The sequence below is a fragment of the Nilaparvata lugens genome, chromosome 3 (assembly GCF_014356525.2).
Source record: "Nilaparvata lugens isolate BPH chromosome 3, ASM1435652v1, whole genome shotgun sequence".
NCBI lineage: Eukaryota > Metazoa > Arthropoda > Insecta > Hemiptera > Delphacidae > Nilaparvata > Nilaparvata lugens.
The window spans coordinates 36592487-36607054 of record NC_052506.1 but is presented as its reverse complement, the minus strand read 5'-3'; the positions used below and the strand labels follow the sequence as shown (position 1 = coordinate 36607054).

Below are 14568 nucleotides of genomic sequence, written 5' to 3'. Positions count from 1 at the left end.
TATCATTAAAATCATTAACAAAGACCAAAAACAGAAAAGGTCCAAGGACTGAACCTTGCGGCACTCCAGCCAATACTTTCTTTGCTTCAGATCCTTCATCATTAAGTTTAACAATTTGATATCTATTGCTAAGGTAGTCTTCGATCAATTTAAGCTCTTTGTTTCTGACCCCATAGTATTCAAGCTTCCTACAGAGAATATTATGTGGTATAATGTCGAAAGCCTTACTCAAGTCTAGCATTTTTCCCCCTACAACCATTCTCTTTTCAAACTCATCCAGGATGAAATTGACTAGTTTTTCAACGGCCATTGCTGTTGAACAGTCAGATCTGAAACCAAATTGGTTTACATTCAGCAATTTGTTGATTGAGAAGTATTCGTACGTATGATAGGTACAATTGCTATTGGCCTGTAATTTTCTGGTAATTCTCGATCACCTTTCTTGAAGATTGGGCTGAGCAAAGATAGTTTCAAACAATCGGGGAATTGACCAGTGAGTAAGACTATATTTATCATCAGAGTTAATGATGTCAAAATTGATTCAATTATATTTTTTAAAATAAAATTCGATAGACCAAAACAGTCTTCACTTTTTGAGGAGCTTAAATTATTCACAATGGATATCACAGTTTCAGGTTTGACCACTTTAAATGAGAATTCAAGAGTGCTGCTATTAATACCCTCAGCAAACTTAAAATTATGCAATAGTTCAGCATAGGTCACCGAAGATTAGTTTAGATCTTTGGATACAGTATTTGGCACATTAACAAAGAAGTCATTGAGTATGTCTGGTGAAATATTAATTTTTTGAGGAGCTGAGTCATTTCCTATTTCCTTCTTTACAATTTTCCATGCTGCTCTACTCCTATTAGAGGATTTACAGATAACATCATCATTTGCCATAATTTTCGCTCTATCAATAGCCATACAATATTGTTTTTTGTAATTCTTAAATATAACTTTAGCATTTTCAGTATTAGTTATCTTCCAAACATTATACAGCATCATTAGGTGCTCCCTCATGAGCTTTAATTCAGGCGTGTACCAGTTTTTCTGACTAGATTTAGACTTTGGCTTATAATTAATTACAGGACAGTGTATATCAAAATAGGATTTTAAAACATTAATAAACATAGACATCACAGAATTTGTATCACAGACATTGCATATGTATGACCAGTTATAACTAGAGAGACATTTTTTGTAGTTATTAAGCCTATTAGTTGTAATGAGACGTCTTTTATGGATTTCTGTCTCATTGTTATTATTTTTAAAATTTCTGACAATATCTACGGAGAGATCAGCAAATATACCTGCATGGTCTGATATCAGATCCTGATCATACAGTTTTCACTCAATACGTTCGGACTTAACACATGTATATATATTGTCCAAGCTTGCTTTTCCTCTTGTTGGTAGGGAGTGCACGTTATACAGATTAAAGGATCTCATGACATTTAAAAATTGTTGGATTTCAGGTCTATGTAATTCAAGAATGTTAAGATTAAAGTCTCCAGCAATTGCAATGAAAGAGTAGGATTTCTCAGTGATATAATTTAAAACTTCTTCTAGCTTGCTGAGAAAGTCCTGAATATTGGAGTCCGGTGTTCTGTATACACTTATTATTATACCTTTATTGTGAACGAGTTTTATGGCTGATATTTCGAAAACCTTCTCTACGCAAAAGTTACTAACATTCATAGAACTATATTTAATTGAGTTTTTGACTAATATGGATGAGCCACCATGTGTGAGTGGGGGAGACCTGCAGTACGAGGCAGCTAGGGTGAAACCACTTGGAACATAAAGTTTAATTTCATCATTACTAAGCCAATGCTCATTGATACACACAACATCAGTAGAATTATCTGATAAGATTAGCTCTAGTTGATTTAGTTTGGATCTTAGAGAACAAATATTTATTAAAAACATTTTTATTTTCTTCAAATTTGTTGTTTTGCTTTTGTTTGTTTCTAAGCTAGGATAACCCTTGTTGTTTGGATTCATACAATCACTATCACTTCTACTTGATCTTATTTCATCAGATTGTGCCCTAAAAAATGATTGACGTTATTGTGTTTCAAGGGGATTGGGTCAAGAACTAGTTCCGTTGTGTTGGCTAGCTGATGCACCAATTCTAAAATCTTTTGAGAGACAAACTTTTTGCCTAAAGAGTTCAAATGAAGGCCATTTGATGTATGGAATCTTCTTCCTATATTGGTTATATTAACAAATGAAACATTTTTAAATTTTTTGCAAAGAATGAAGTTCTCGTTGTTTGCTCTCTGGACTTCCTTGTTGATCGCAGACCATCTCGGCAGGTCATGCCTATGAGGCACCGAGAACACCAGCACATGACCTCCACGTCGGCTCTGCAGGTCGCGTAGTTTACTTCTAAGCGCAGATTGTAGCTCCTTCCTCTCATTGCAGGCTATATCGTTTGTGCCGGCAAGAAAAACAAGCACATCATTGGCGTTCACCTCACCAGTCTCCTTCACCACCTCCCTGAATCCTGCTCCAGGTTTAATCATGCTTGAGAATGTATGATTCTCATCTCTGAAATGTTTATAGACATCTCTCCCTTGGCTATCAGCGTAAAACTGAATATTGAAAGTCCGAGTTCTAGTAGACCTTTTTTGCTGCGTTTGAGAAACAGGCGCCGCAGACTCGCGTGTCCGCGTTCTGTTCACAGTAACTCTGTTTGCAGGCAAAGCGAAACGCGAATCACTCCTCCCCAACACTGCGAATCTATTTTCAGTTTGAACTGGTGGATTCGAAGTACAGCTTCACGATTTAAAACTTTGTTTGGGTGTAATAAAATCACCTATCTCGGATGCTGGTTGAGATAAGGGTGGAAATTCTCTATCTGATTTCAGAAGACGAATAATTTCATTTTTTGTTGCTAGTTCCTGTCTCAATGTAGCCTGACTCGTTTTCATAGTTTTTATTTCCATTATTCCAAGAATCACATAATAGATATATAGGCCTACTAGCCGTCAGGCTCGCTTCGCTCGCCATATCCGTCTAGCCAGGGGGCTCCGCCCCCTGGACCACCGACTGGATCGTCCAAGAATGAGATCAGCAGGCTCGCTTCGCTCGCCTGCATTTTTCATTTGAGCATTTTTATCATATGTTATGACAATCCAGTCGGGGGTTCAGACTAAACGTCTGGCTAAACGGATATGGCGAGCGAAGCGAGCCTGACGGCTAGTAATATAATATTCCCAGGATTGAAGTAGCAGTGCCCAATCAATTATTTTTCCGCGATAAATGCATTTAAATCTTCAACTTGGTGCCAACCTAACAAAGTCAACTCAACTTAATGCCAACCTGACAAAATTATTAATTTAGTTGCCAGTTAACAACTGTTTCGAAGAGGTACTCTATCTAGATTATAGTTCTATAGTAACATATGGAAATTTCAATTATAATTAAGAGATTGAGAGAAGAAGAATATACATGCTAAAAGACGAACTTTAAACCCTTAGAGTTGGAATATTGCCAAAAGATTTCTTAGTGCGCCTCTAAAGGGCCAACTGAACATACCTACCAAATTTGAACGTTTTTGGTCCGGTAGATTTTTAGTTATGGGAGTGAGTGAGTGAGTGAGTGAGTGAGTCAGTCAGTCAGTCAGTCAGTCAGTCAGTCAGTCAGTCAGTGAGTGAGTGCCATTTCGCTTATATATATATATATATATATATATATATATAGATTCAATTAACTTGGTTGAGAGAAGTATAGATCTTCAACACCATATTATTTACTTATCTTATCTATCTTATAAATTTTATAAATTGAAAAATGTGCTATCTTTCTCAGAATGCAAACAGGTATATACGGCACTAGTAGAATCCCTAATGCGATATGGTTTAATAGTTTGGGGTGGGACTTTCGATACCCATATTAAAAACCTTTTTCTAATACAAAAATTCATCATAAAGACAATTTTAAAGAAACCTAGAACTTATGATAGTAAGATTTTGTTCAGTGAATTTGATGTTAAAACTATACGACAGTTATATCTTAGTTGCATAACAAATTACAGTTTCAAATACGAGCATAATTTCCCTCTAGCCGATGACATAAATTATAATCTTAGACCTAATACAATAAGAAAATATGAAATATATAACACCAACTCAGCTCTTCTTAGAAGGCAACTTTACTACATTAGCAGTAAATTCATAAATATACTAGAAAGTGAATTTCCACTTAATAATTTCCGAAATAATAAACACAGAAAAAGAGCCATAGAGGCATGGCTAAACTTGAATTATTTCCAATCGTTGACTTTTATACAATAATCAACTTCATATTATAAATTATATTTTCGAACACTTCATACGCTAGATTCAAGTTATATATTACATCCCTGATTAAGCTGATTCACGACTCACACTGGCGCACAAGGAATCTTCCTTTTGCCGGTGTTTTTGCCTCACCTACTGTACTTATGCATGTGATCATAAATTGAATCTTCATTTTAAAACTATTGTTTGTAATGTAAAGGATATCATTTCGTTATTATATCCAATTAAATAAATGTATGTATCTTGATTTAAGTGCAGTAGCATATACTTATATTTATTTTTTGTAAAGCTTTTTTGTATTTTGTTTTTGGCAAATAAATTCATTCATTCATTCATTCATTCATACTGTTGAAGCTTCTATATTGCTAAACAAATGTACGGTTGAATATTAGAGGAAAAATCTGGTGTGGCGCACTCACATATCTTTCCTTGCCGTTATGAAAATTGATCACCTGACGCTAGTGTACTCGCGCATCTCAAGTCTACTATTCAAAGATATGAGACAGCTGGTGATAGGTCAATAACGCTGGAACCACACGAGGTCTGCTATCTCTTCGTATTGAATGATTTAATAGAACCAACAGTTGCCAACAGTTTGCAATTAATTAATCACATTTTCTCGGATTTCAAGCTTATTTTCAATTCTAGGTGGAAATGTTACTGGACATTAATTGCAGAGATTTTCATGCTCAATCTTTTCCACTTGATTTTTTTGTTTAAATTGTATATGAAGGCTGATAATTGAGAATCTACAATCAAACTTTGCATAGATGGGGCAAAGCTCCTGAAATTTTTCAGATATAGGACTTGTTGCAGTTGATAGAGCTTATCAATGACTATTCCAGGTATAAATTTGATCAAAATCGTTGGAGCCGTTTTCGAGAAAATCGCGAAAAACCCTGTTTTTGACAACATTTTCGCCATTTTAGCCGCCATCTTGGATTGCATTTGATCGAAATTGTTCGCATCGGATCCTTATAGTGTAAGGACCTTACGTTCCAAATTTCAAGTCATTCCGTTAACTGGGAGATGAGATATCGTGTACACAGACGCACATACACACACACACACACACACACACACACACACACACACACACACACACACACACACACACACACACACACCACACACACACACACACACACACACACACAGACCAATACCCAAAAACCACTTTTTCGGACTCAGCGGACCTTGAAACATATAGAAATTGGGGTACCTTAATTTTGTTCGGAAAGCAATACTTTCCTTACCTATGGTAATAGGGCAAGGCAAGTAAAAATTAGCTATTTAAGTCACGTGGCCGGGAAGTGGCCGTTTGCAGGGCGTGATATTTACAGTTTAAGGCCATAGCCAAGACTGGATTTTCATGCAAGCTCCGCAAAAGACATTCACGTCCAAGTGGTAACATACGTTATTTTTCGGTACACAATCATCATCGAAAATGAGGAGAAAACAACAAACTATTGAATATGCAGCCACAGTATACATACAGTATGGAAACTTGGCTAGTACCCTGGCGCAAAAATCCGCCATCTTGTTAGGAAGTTCCGCATTGTAAGAGTATTTATGGGAGGTTCGAATCGCTTTACTGATCCGGATCAATTGATCTCGTTCACTGCCGCGAGCCAATCAGAAGACCAGGATTGGAACTTCCTAAGGTCACGTGACGTGTCGAGTATTTGTACCATGTAAAAAGCATTGGTTAGATAGGCGTTTGATTGACAGTTTCCATTCTGTACCTATTCTGTGACGCAGCTTCACGTGTTTCAAGATAGCCCACATTCAAAAAATCAATTGAATGAAATCAGCTGATCAGACTTCTTAATAATAATTGCCAATGCCATCTCTAGTTAAAGGAACATTAGCGAGTTCTCACTTTTGACTTACAGGAGGCTAAAGTCGTTGTCCGTTTGTTTTTATGTTCTTCAATAACTTTAGAAAGAATTGATCAATTAGCTTCACATTTTGAACAAGTATTCTTTGAACCTTTTTACAGGTCAAGTTCGTTGGACAACAAAATTTGACTCACTTCTTCGTCCTTCGTCCAGGATATAAAAGTAGCATTGAAAGTGCATAAGAAATGAATTTGTTGCGATTTATCATTTAGTCAGCTGAAGGATTCATTGCATGCAATAGCAACAGTTTTCCCATTCATTCATTCATAACATCAGCTGAGGCTTTTTGGAAGCTATCACACAGACAGACCTTCATGCGCTGACACATGATTTCAGCTGATTAATATAAAACATAATTTACAACTTTTACATCAACAAACGATACCGTATGGGATGAGATCAATGTGAGATTTTCGCCATTCATTTTCTCTTGGATCTGTGTATTGAAATCATGTATCACATGACCACCTTCTCATTAAAAAAAATGATTTTGGATTCATATGAGGGACAAAGATGTTGAAGTAACTTGAGTAAATTTTCCATTTCAAATTGGATCCCCTATGAAACCTACTGTCAAATTATTCGTGTAAAAGAAATATTCAGCTGTTTCCATAATATTTTCACCAACTCTGTGAAATTAAAATTTGCGGTTTTCATATAATTTCAATACAACAGTTCTTGAGCGAGTTCTCTAACCCAGGGGATTACTAGTTAGCGCACAACGAGAAATTTCGTCAACCAGGGACCCTCTCGTCGTGTACATTTATTAATATTCCCATTTTAATCAAATACACTGAAACTGGAATTGATCGGAGAGTGACCACTTTCGGGGTGGGAATCACGAGTGACCTTGACTTCTCCGGGCTCAAGTTAAGATCAGTTGTTTTTATCCACACTGTTCGTAAAATGATAACTTTCCAACCTAGAAACTGTTTGGGAAGTAACGTATTCTGTGCCGTGCAGCGAAAATATGTTTCCTGATTAGTTAGTTCGATTTATTTGTGTAGGTTGCAGTGGTCCATTTTGTTTGAAGAATATTGGTTGGTTGCAGGTGTGAACCCATGCAGCAGCGTGGAATGCAGCCACGGCCAGGAGTGTGTGATCACCAAGTACGGCATAGCGCAGTGCGAGTGTCCGGCCGAGTGTGAACCGGTCGTGCGTCCCGTGTGCGGCAGCGATGGCAAGACGCACGACAGCGAGTGCCACTTGCGACGCGCCGCTTGCAAGGAGAAGACTGTCATCAAAATCGCACACACTGGCGCATGCGGTAAGTTCCAGAAACATTTACTATAGTAGCAACCGAGACAAAATAATATATTATATTAGTATAAATATTTTTTCTCGATGTAAGTATTCTTTTCAATTATAGTTCTTTCTTTTCTTTCATAAGTATTCTTTTCTGTATGGTTGCGGTCACACAAGTTGAATCACTGAAGTGATTTGGTTCTGTGTGGTTTCTCTAACTTAAAACACTGAAATGATTTAGCGTAATGATTCTACTTTTCCAATATTGCCACCATTGCCCATGTATCGCACGATAGATCTCGTCAATGATAAGTCGTCATGAACAAATACATGAATACTGGTAATACTTGAGTAATAATAGTCAGAATTGATACATTGATTAATCAAGTAATTGAAATTTTGATCTATGTCTTTCTAAAGATCATTGTTATTTGTTTTTTTTCAGGAGCCAGCGGGCCATGCAGCTCACACACGTGTCACCCAGGAGCGATCTGCGTGGAGCGAGGAGGTCTGCCAGTTTGTGAATGTCCAAGGTGTTCTGCAGAATTCAATCCGGTCTGCGGCTCCGATGGAATACCGTATGGAAACGAATGTAAACTTAGACTGGAGGCCTGCCAACACATGCGTGATATTACTGTCCTTTACAAAGGAAATTGCAGTGAGTAACCCATGAGAAATTCTCATTAAATTTTAGCGTAAGGTGCTGCGGTACTTGCGTCTCTAGTACCGTAGGCCTTCCTTAGCATGAACTTACTTCAGGCCTATGTTGAACCATAAAATATTTCTAACTTATTGCAATAGTTTCATCCAACACAGTACTTTTGACTTGAAAATATTTCCAACTGATCGAAAATTTCGGTTCAGTCTAATACTACTAGAATTGCCTATCTCTCAGTAGGCTACAGGTTGGTATGCAATTTGAGTGTTTGTAATTCAATTGAAATGTTGGATGTATTCCTAAGAAATTTTGTTTATGTATTATTAAATAAAAAGACTAAGTCATTCTCAAGAACCACAGATTTTATTAATAGTTGGAAAGACCGGTTTCGGTTGTTACACCATTGTCAATCTCTGATAAACTCAGAATCACTGAGTTTTTGACAATTTCTCAGTCTTTTTATCTAATATGAATAATTCCCACAATATCAACTTCTTAACTACACAAGTTCATGTATTAGTTATTATTCAACCTGAATTTGACAATAAATTATGATCAGCTTTTTATAATCACCATTCAAAAACATTTTTTGACTGAACTAGTCAGTGAGCCACAAATCACGTTATAAACTGGATGTGAATTTTTTCGACCTCTATTTGATGTAATTATTATCAATTTTCAGATGGCTGTGAGAACAAGAAATGCGAATTCTTTGCGACTTGTGAAATTGATTCAAATGGGGAAGCGCAATGCATCTGTCCTTCAAACTGTCCAGAGGTAACATTCTCTGCATTCTTTGTTATTTTTCTCCGATAACAGGAATATTGTAACTTTTATTCAATGGAATAAATATTTTTAGATGTTGAAACCTTGCATTGAACCTACATTGATTGGTTGAATTGAAGTTCTATCTATTTTCGCATTCGACGGCCACGTCCTATCAATTCCAAAATCGATACTACCTAGGTACTTTCTATATGGCAAGCACGTTGCGGCCTGAGAAATCATGCCTTAAGTCGGCAGAGCAAAAAATGTCAGTAGACCTCAAAATGGCTTTATAGGTTGGAAATGATTTTGAGATTGTCATGCCATCTGTTGAATTAGTTTATCAACTACATGCTAGTGGCAGTCACAGTATTACCAACATTCTCTTTTAATACTAAAAACCACGTTTAAAATTATATGACACTCTGGTGAAATCATGCCTTAAGTCGGTAATGTTAAATCCCCATAGCGACTTGAGGCATGTTTTTGTTTGTGCTTGCTTTTCAAGTGTATAGGTTAGAAAAGTATCCAAGTAGGTACCTAAGTTAGATGACTATTGCTCTTTTATGACTGAAATTATTCTTATTATTATTATACTTGATTGAGTTAGCTTAGGTAAGCTCCATTTTCATTGTGTTGTAATAATACATTTAGTTAATGTATATTAAAAACATTCTTATTAATTGGAACACTGATTTCTATTTATGAGTACAAAAAGTAAACTCTTCCATCAAATTAAGCACACTTTTTATTTTCAAGTTCACTTTTACACACAAAGCATGCAGAATTTTCATCAATAATTTTTTTAGTTACTATAATCTTATTCTAAATGACTTACTGAACATTTTGATTACCTATTTTATAGACTTATCTTTGAGTATGTGAAAGTTATGAATTTATCAATACTAGAAAGTTTACGACCAATTTCCCGCATATTGCAAATTTGAGTAATGAATTTTCAAAAATTCATATAACATTCATTTTTAACGTTAAAAGGATAAATCTGGTGTTGAATTATTCAGAATATTGTGCTCTATCAAGATAGAATAAAAAACAGAAAACTGAAAATCCGACTTAAGGCATGGTTTCTCAGGCTGCATCACATATTCTATTCAATGATTTGAATTTTGATACAGAACTATCTATCATCTAGAACAGTATTAGATAACAATGTCTTACTATAGTTTAAGCTCAAATACTTTATCCATACTCCAGTACTGCAAGCTTACTTCCAGTAATTCTTTATTAATTCCTGAGAATTGATTTTTTCATTTTTTGCTTGCATAAGGTTTCTTTAAATTATTGCATAAATTTGCAGGGTGGTGGACCAATCTGTGGCACGGATGGAGTGACTTACAAGAATGACTGTGAATTGAGGAGAGTAGCTTGCCAGCAAAAGCTCAGTATACAAGCTGCCTATAAGGGCGACTGTGGTGAGTCAATCAGCTTTTCAGCAACAATTTATTCCAATCCTTGATCACTGAGTACTTCTTAGTAAAACGTGCATTTCAATGTAACTCGTATCTAGAATACATTCCTTGGCTTATACTTCATATTAATAACTGTTGAATTCATTGAAACAGTTCATTTGTACAACAATTTCGTAATTCCTTCTTCTGTTACATGGGCTCTAAATTTGTGTTAGTGATTGAAAACTATAATAGTATTCTAAATGACTTACTGAACATTTTGATTACCTATTTTATAGACTTATCTTTGAGTATGTGAAAGTTATGAATTTATCAATACTAGAAAGTTTACGACCAATTTCCCGCATATTGCAAATTTGAGTAATGAATTTTCAAAAATTCATATAACATTCATTTTTAACGTTAAAAGGATAAATCTGGTGTTGAATTATTCAGAATATTGTGCTCTATCAAGATAGAATAAAAAACAGAAAACTGAAAATCCGACTTAAGGCATGGTTTCTCAGGCTGCATCACATATTCTATTCAATGATTTGAATTTTGATACAGAACTATCTATCATCTAGAACAGTATTAGATAACAATGTCTTACTATAGTTTAAGCTCAAATACTTTATCCATACTCCAGTACTGCAAGCTTACTTCCAGTAATTCTTTATTAATTCCTGAGAATTGATTTTTTCATTTTTTGCTTGCATAAGGTTTCTTTAAATTATTGCATAAATTTGCAGGGTGGTGGACCAATCTGTGGCACGGATGGAGTGACTTACAAGAATGACTGTGAATTGAGGAGAGTAGCTTGCCAGCAAAAGCTCAGTATACAAGCTGCCTATAAGGGCGACTGTGGTGAGTCAATCAGCTTTTCAGCAACAATTTATTCCAATCCTTGATCACTGAGTACTTCTTAGTAAAACGTGCATTTCAATGTAACTCGTATCTAGAATACATTCCTTGGCTTATACTTCATATTAATAACTGTTGAATTCATTGAAACAGTTCATTTGTACAACAATTTCGTAATTCCTTCTTCTGTTACATGGGCTCTAAATTTGTGTTAGTGATTGAAAACTATAATAGTATTGCATAAAATACAGAATTACAAAAGTTGAACGATTGATTAGTATGTTGTCTTAAGAATTATCCTTGATATTGAATTATCAAATCTTCAACAATATCATTGAAGTTCTGGACAGAAAATTGGTTAATTCAAGCTATTGGGATGATTGTGTAAATATGCAGTAGAATTATCGACCATTGATAAATAAATTTATAATTGTGAAAGTTTATTAGCTGAATTACACCCTAAATTCAACAAGATTCACTCCAGGGATCGTCTTGATTAAATCTTGATAAGCACCTAAGCATGAACAGCTTGTGGATAGAATGATTTGATATATTTTTAGTTTGAGCCGCCATATGTTCTGATTTGTTTCGAATTTGATCGCTTTGGGGCAGTAATCATCGTCAGTAGTTCAGTGATGACAGATCGTGGTTCATGTTGCTTTGTAGATTCATAACTTTACATAATCTTCAAGGACAACACAGAGGTATTGAAACAACATGTCTTCTCATTAAAATTATCATCAAATGGAATCAAATATTTATTTGTCCCCAAATATTTATTGCAATGAATACGGATTTGAAAAATAATCGTATTAAATTTTATCATATTGGATTAAATTGCAGAACAATTCAGGTATTTGCAACAAACCACACAGTTGTTGGTTAAACTACATAGCTCCTAATGACTTATGTCTCCCCTCATTGATGTATAATTTTTTATGGATTGTGGTTGCAGACCTGTGCCAAGGAGTGACATGCAAGCTGGGCGCACGCTGTGAGGCGGGCGTGTGCGTGTGTCCGACTGAGTGTCCGCCTGACGGCAGCGAGGAGCCAGTCTGCGCCTCCAACTTCCAGACCTACACGAGCGAGTGCCACATGCAGCGGCAAGCCTGTCTGCCCCCTGGCCAAGATCCGCCCATCACAGTCCTCTTCTATGGGGACTGCAACGATCGATTCGGTCCGGCACAAATCAGTAAGTGCACTTGCTGCTAGCATAGAATATACAATCTAGCGTTTCTCTGCTGTTATCAACAACATTGCATGTGTCAATGATGGAGTGGCTTCAATACAACAGTTTGCCCAGTTTGGTATTTTTCCAACAGACCACCTCAGGTAAGTTGGTAAACGTTTTTATTCTGTTTTTGGTCTCAATTGATGGCAATTCTGTTAACATTTCCATCGTCTGTATGCTTACTAATGCAGCACTTTTATTACTAATATGTTCCCGACTTAGTAGAACTCTCAACAACTTAGTTGTATCTATTTAATTGTAATTTGTTTGTAATCTAAACTGTTATGTTCCAAACGATGAATGGATTCATCGTTTTCATTCGATTAAAATCATCAATTCATTTCTAATGTCAAACCCATGAAAAAAATAAATAAAATTGAGTTCAAATACAAAATTGAATCGAAATAGGAAATGTTGTTGGAAAATGAAAATATGTCGTACTCGGGTCGACCTCAAACACCCAAGTGATAACATTCACTCATCTCCAGTGATAACATTTTATAAAAAGTATGGGTCCTCATCACATTGTCTTGCTCAATGGAGCGCTTTATTTTTGTCGTGTCATAAAAATGTTTCTCACGGAAATGCCTGTAAAATCTCTCTGGCAGGGCGGATACAATACCGGCGCGAAATCTGTTTTGTTTAGAAGATCTCAAACTTCTAGTCCCCCAGTGCCACAGAACTCCGAAAAGTACAATGCATTCGAAAAAATTTAATTGACATTACTTTCTGAACAGAGCATGTAGTAAATAAGCGAGGTAGACGAGATCGCTATTATTCAATATTTCTATTGAATATGAAGATCTTCATCCAAGACATATCATTTGCCTGGATGCGTCACAAGTTAGAAGTGGATATACAAAAATTATATGAGGACTTTGTTGAAAACAAAATAGCTTGAAACGATATAGCAATTGTCGAAATATTACAGGTTAGATAATTAAATTCACCATTATTGCAGCATTCTAATCCTTTCAAGTACTTTCCCAGTAGTTTTTAAAATCTATCAACACTAACATTATGAATAATAATGTTACCCCAAAAGACCCGATAATAGGTCGAATCTTGTCTAAACTATCCATCAAACACAGCCACAATTTACACATTCACGATTTTAGGATATTATGCATGTTATCCGCTACTGCTTGAATGCTATCACTTCTCACTTGCTTAGGATTTGCTACTAACATTACTAACGTTCCCCCACAGCGACGCCGCTGCTGCCGGGCTCGCTGGACGGTCTGCCGACGCGACCGACTGAGGTGGCGCGACCAGGCGGCAACCAGCTGGAACAGGAGGCGTGCCGCGACATTCGCTGCGACTACGACGCCACCTGTGAACTGGGTCCCGACAACTTCCCGCGTTGCTCGTGTCTGTTCGACTGCAGCCACGAGCCGGCTGCTGCCAGCGGTCCCGTCTGCGGCTCCGATCTGCGCATGTACGCGTCCAAGTGCGCCATGAAGATGGAGGCCTGTCAACGCCAGGAGGAGCTGCGGCTCAGGCCGCTTGACCTCTGTCAAGGTCTGTTCTGGAGCATCGGTTTACAATGGGGATCATAGTGTTTGTTATGGCCTGGTTGATGAAAATGTTGACCTCCAGTAGTACAAGTAATGCAGGGAAGATAATATACTCTTATCTCTCACTCAATACATGATTATAATTGGCAAGCAATAATATAGTACGGCAAGCTTTGTGATAATTTTTCAACTCTAATGTGTGGGGTGTGGGAGCTGGGAGAGCTATCTCTACAATTCTCAATATGTATAGAAAAATCCCATGACTCAAGAAAAAACTGATTGGGATAAAACAATCACCCATTGTGAAAACAAAAAATATTTAAAAGCTTGACCTGTTTGGAGGTAAACTTACAGAGATAGGTTTGTATTCTACAAGCATGGGAAGGACAAGGATTCATTATTCAGTAGTCTTGATCCATGACTTGCACTTACTGATTAGATTGCGTCAAAATATCATAAACTTGTTCATAAATAAATCAGATCAAGATGGGAGGTCAGACATAGAGCTTAGAAAACACTGTATTGCCTCTTCATCTAAGGAGAAGAGTGCCAGGCTCACAGGCTTCTCACGAATTATCCTCTCAAAGATCTTATCCTCCTGCTCACGGAAATACATTCAAATAAATAAATTTGAGTCTGAATCATAGTTATTTTTCCAAACATCTCTT

General features: G+C 36.5%; 1 protein-coding gene across 1 annotated transcript in view; it reads left to right on the top strand.

The window, feature by feature from the left end:
- LOC111055663 (agrin) overlaps positions 1 to 14568 on the top strand; it is a 363044-nt gene that overhangs the window by 323740 nt on the left and 24736 nt on the right. The window contains exons 8-13 of the mRNA XM_039423653.1: positions 7263 to 7478; positions 7902 to 8114; positions 8797 to 8891; positions 10198 to 10312; positions 12108 to 12344; positions 13593 to 13904. Of these exons, the coding sequence (XP_039279587.1) occupies positions 7263 to 7478; positions 7902 to 8114; positions 8797 to 8891; positions 10198 to 10312; positions 12108 to 12344; positions 13593 to 13904 (1188 nt within the window). The remainder of the gene's footprint in view (positions 1 to 7262; positions 7479 to 7901; positions 8115 to 8796; positions 8892 to 10197; positions 10313 to 12107; positions 12345 to 13592; positions 13905 to 14568) is intronic.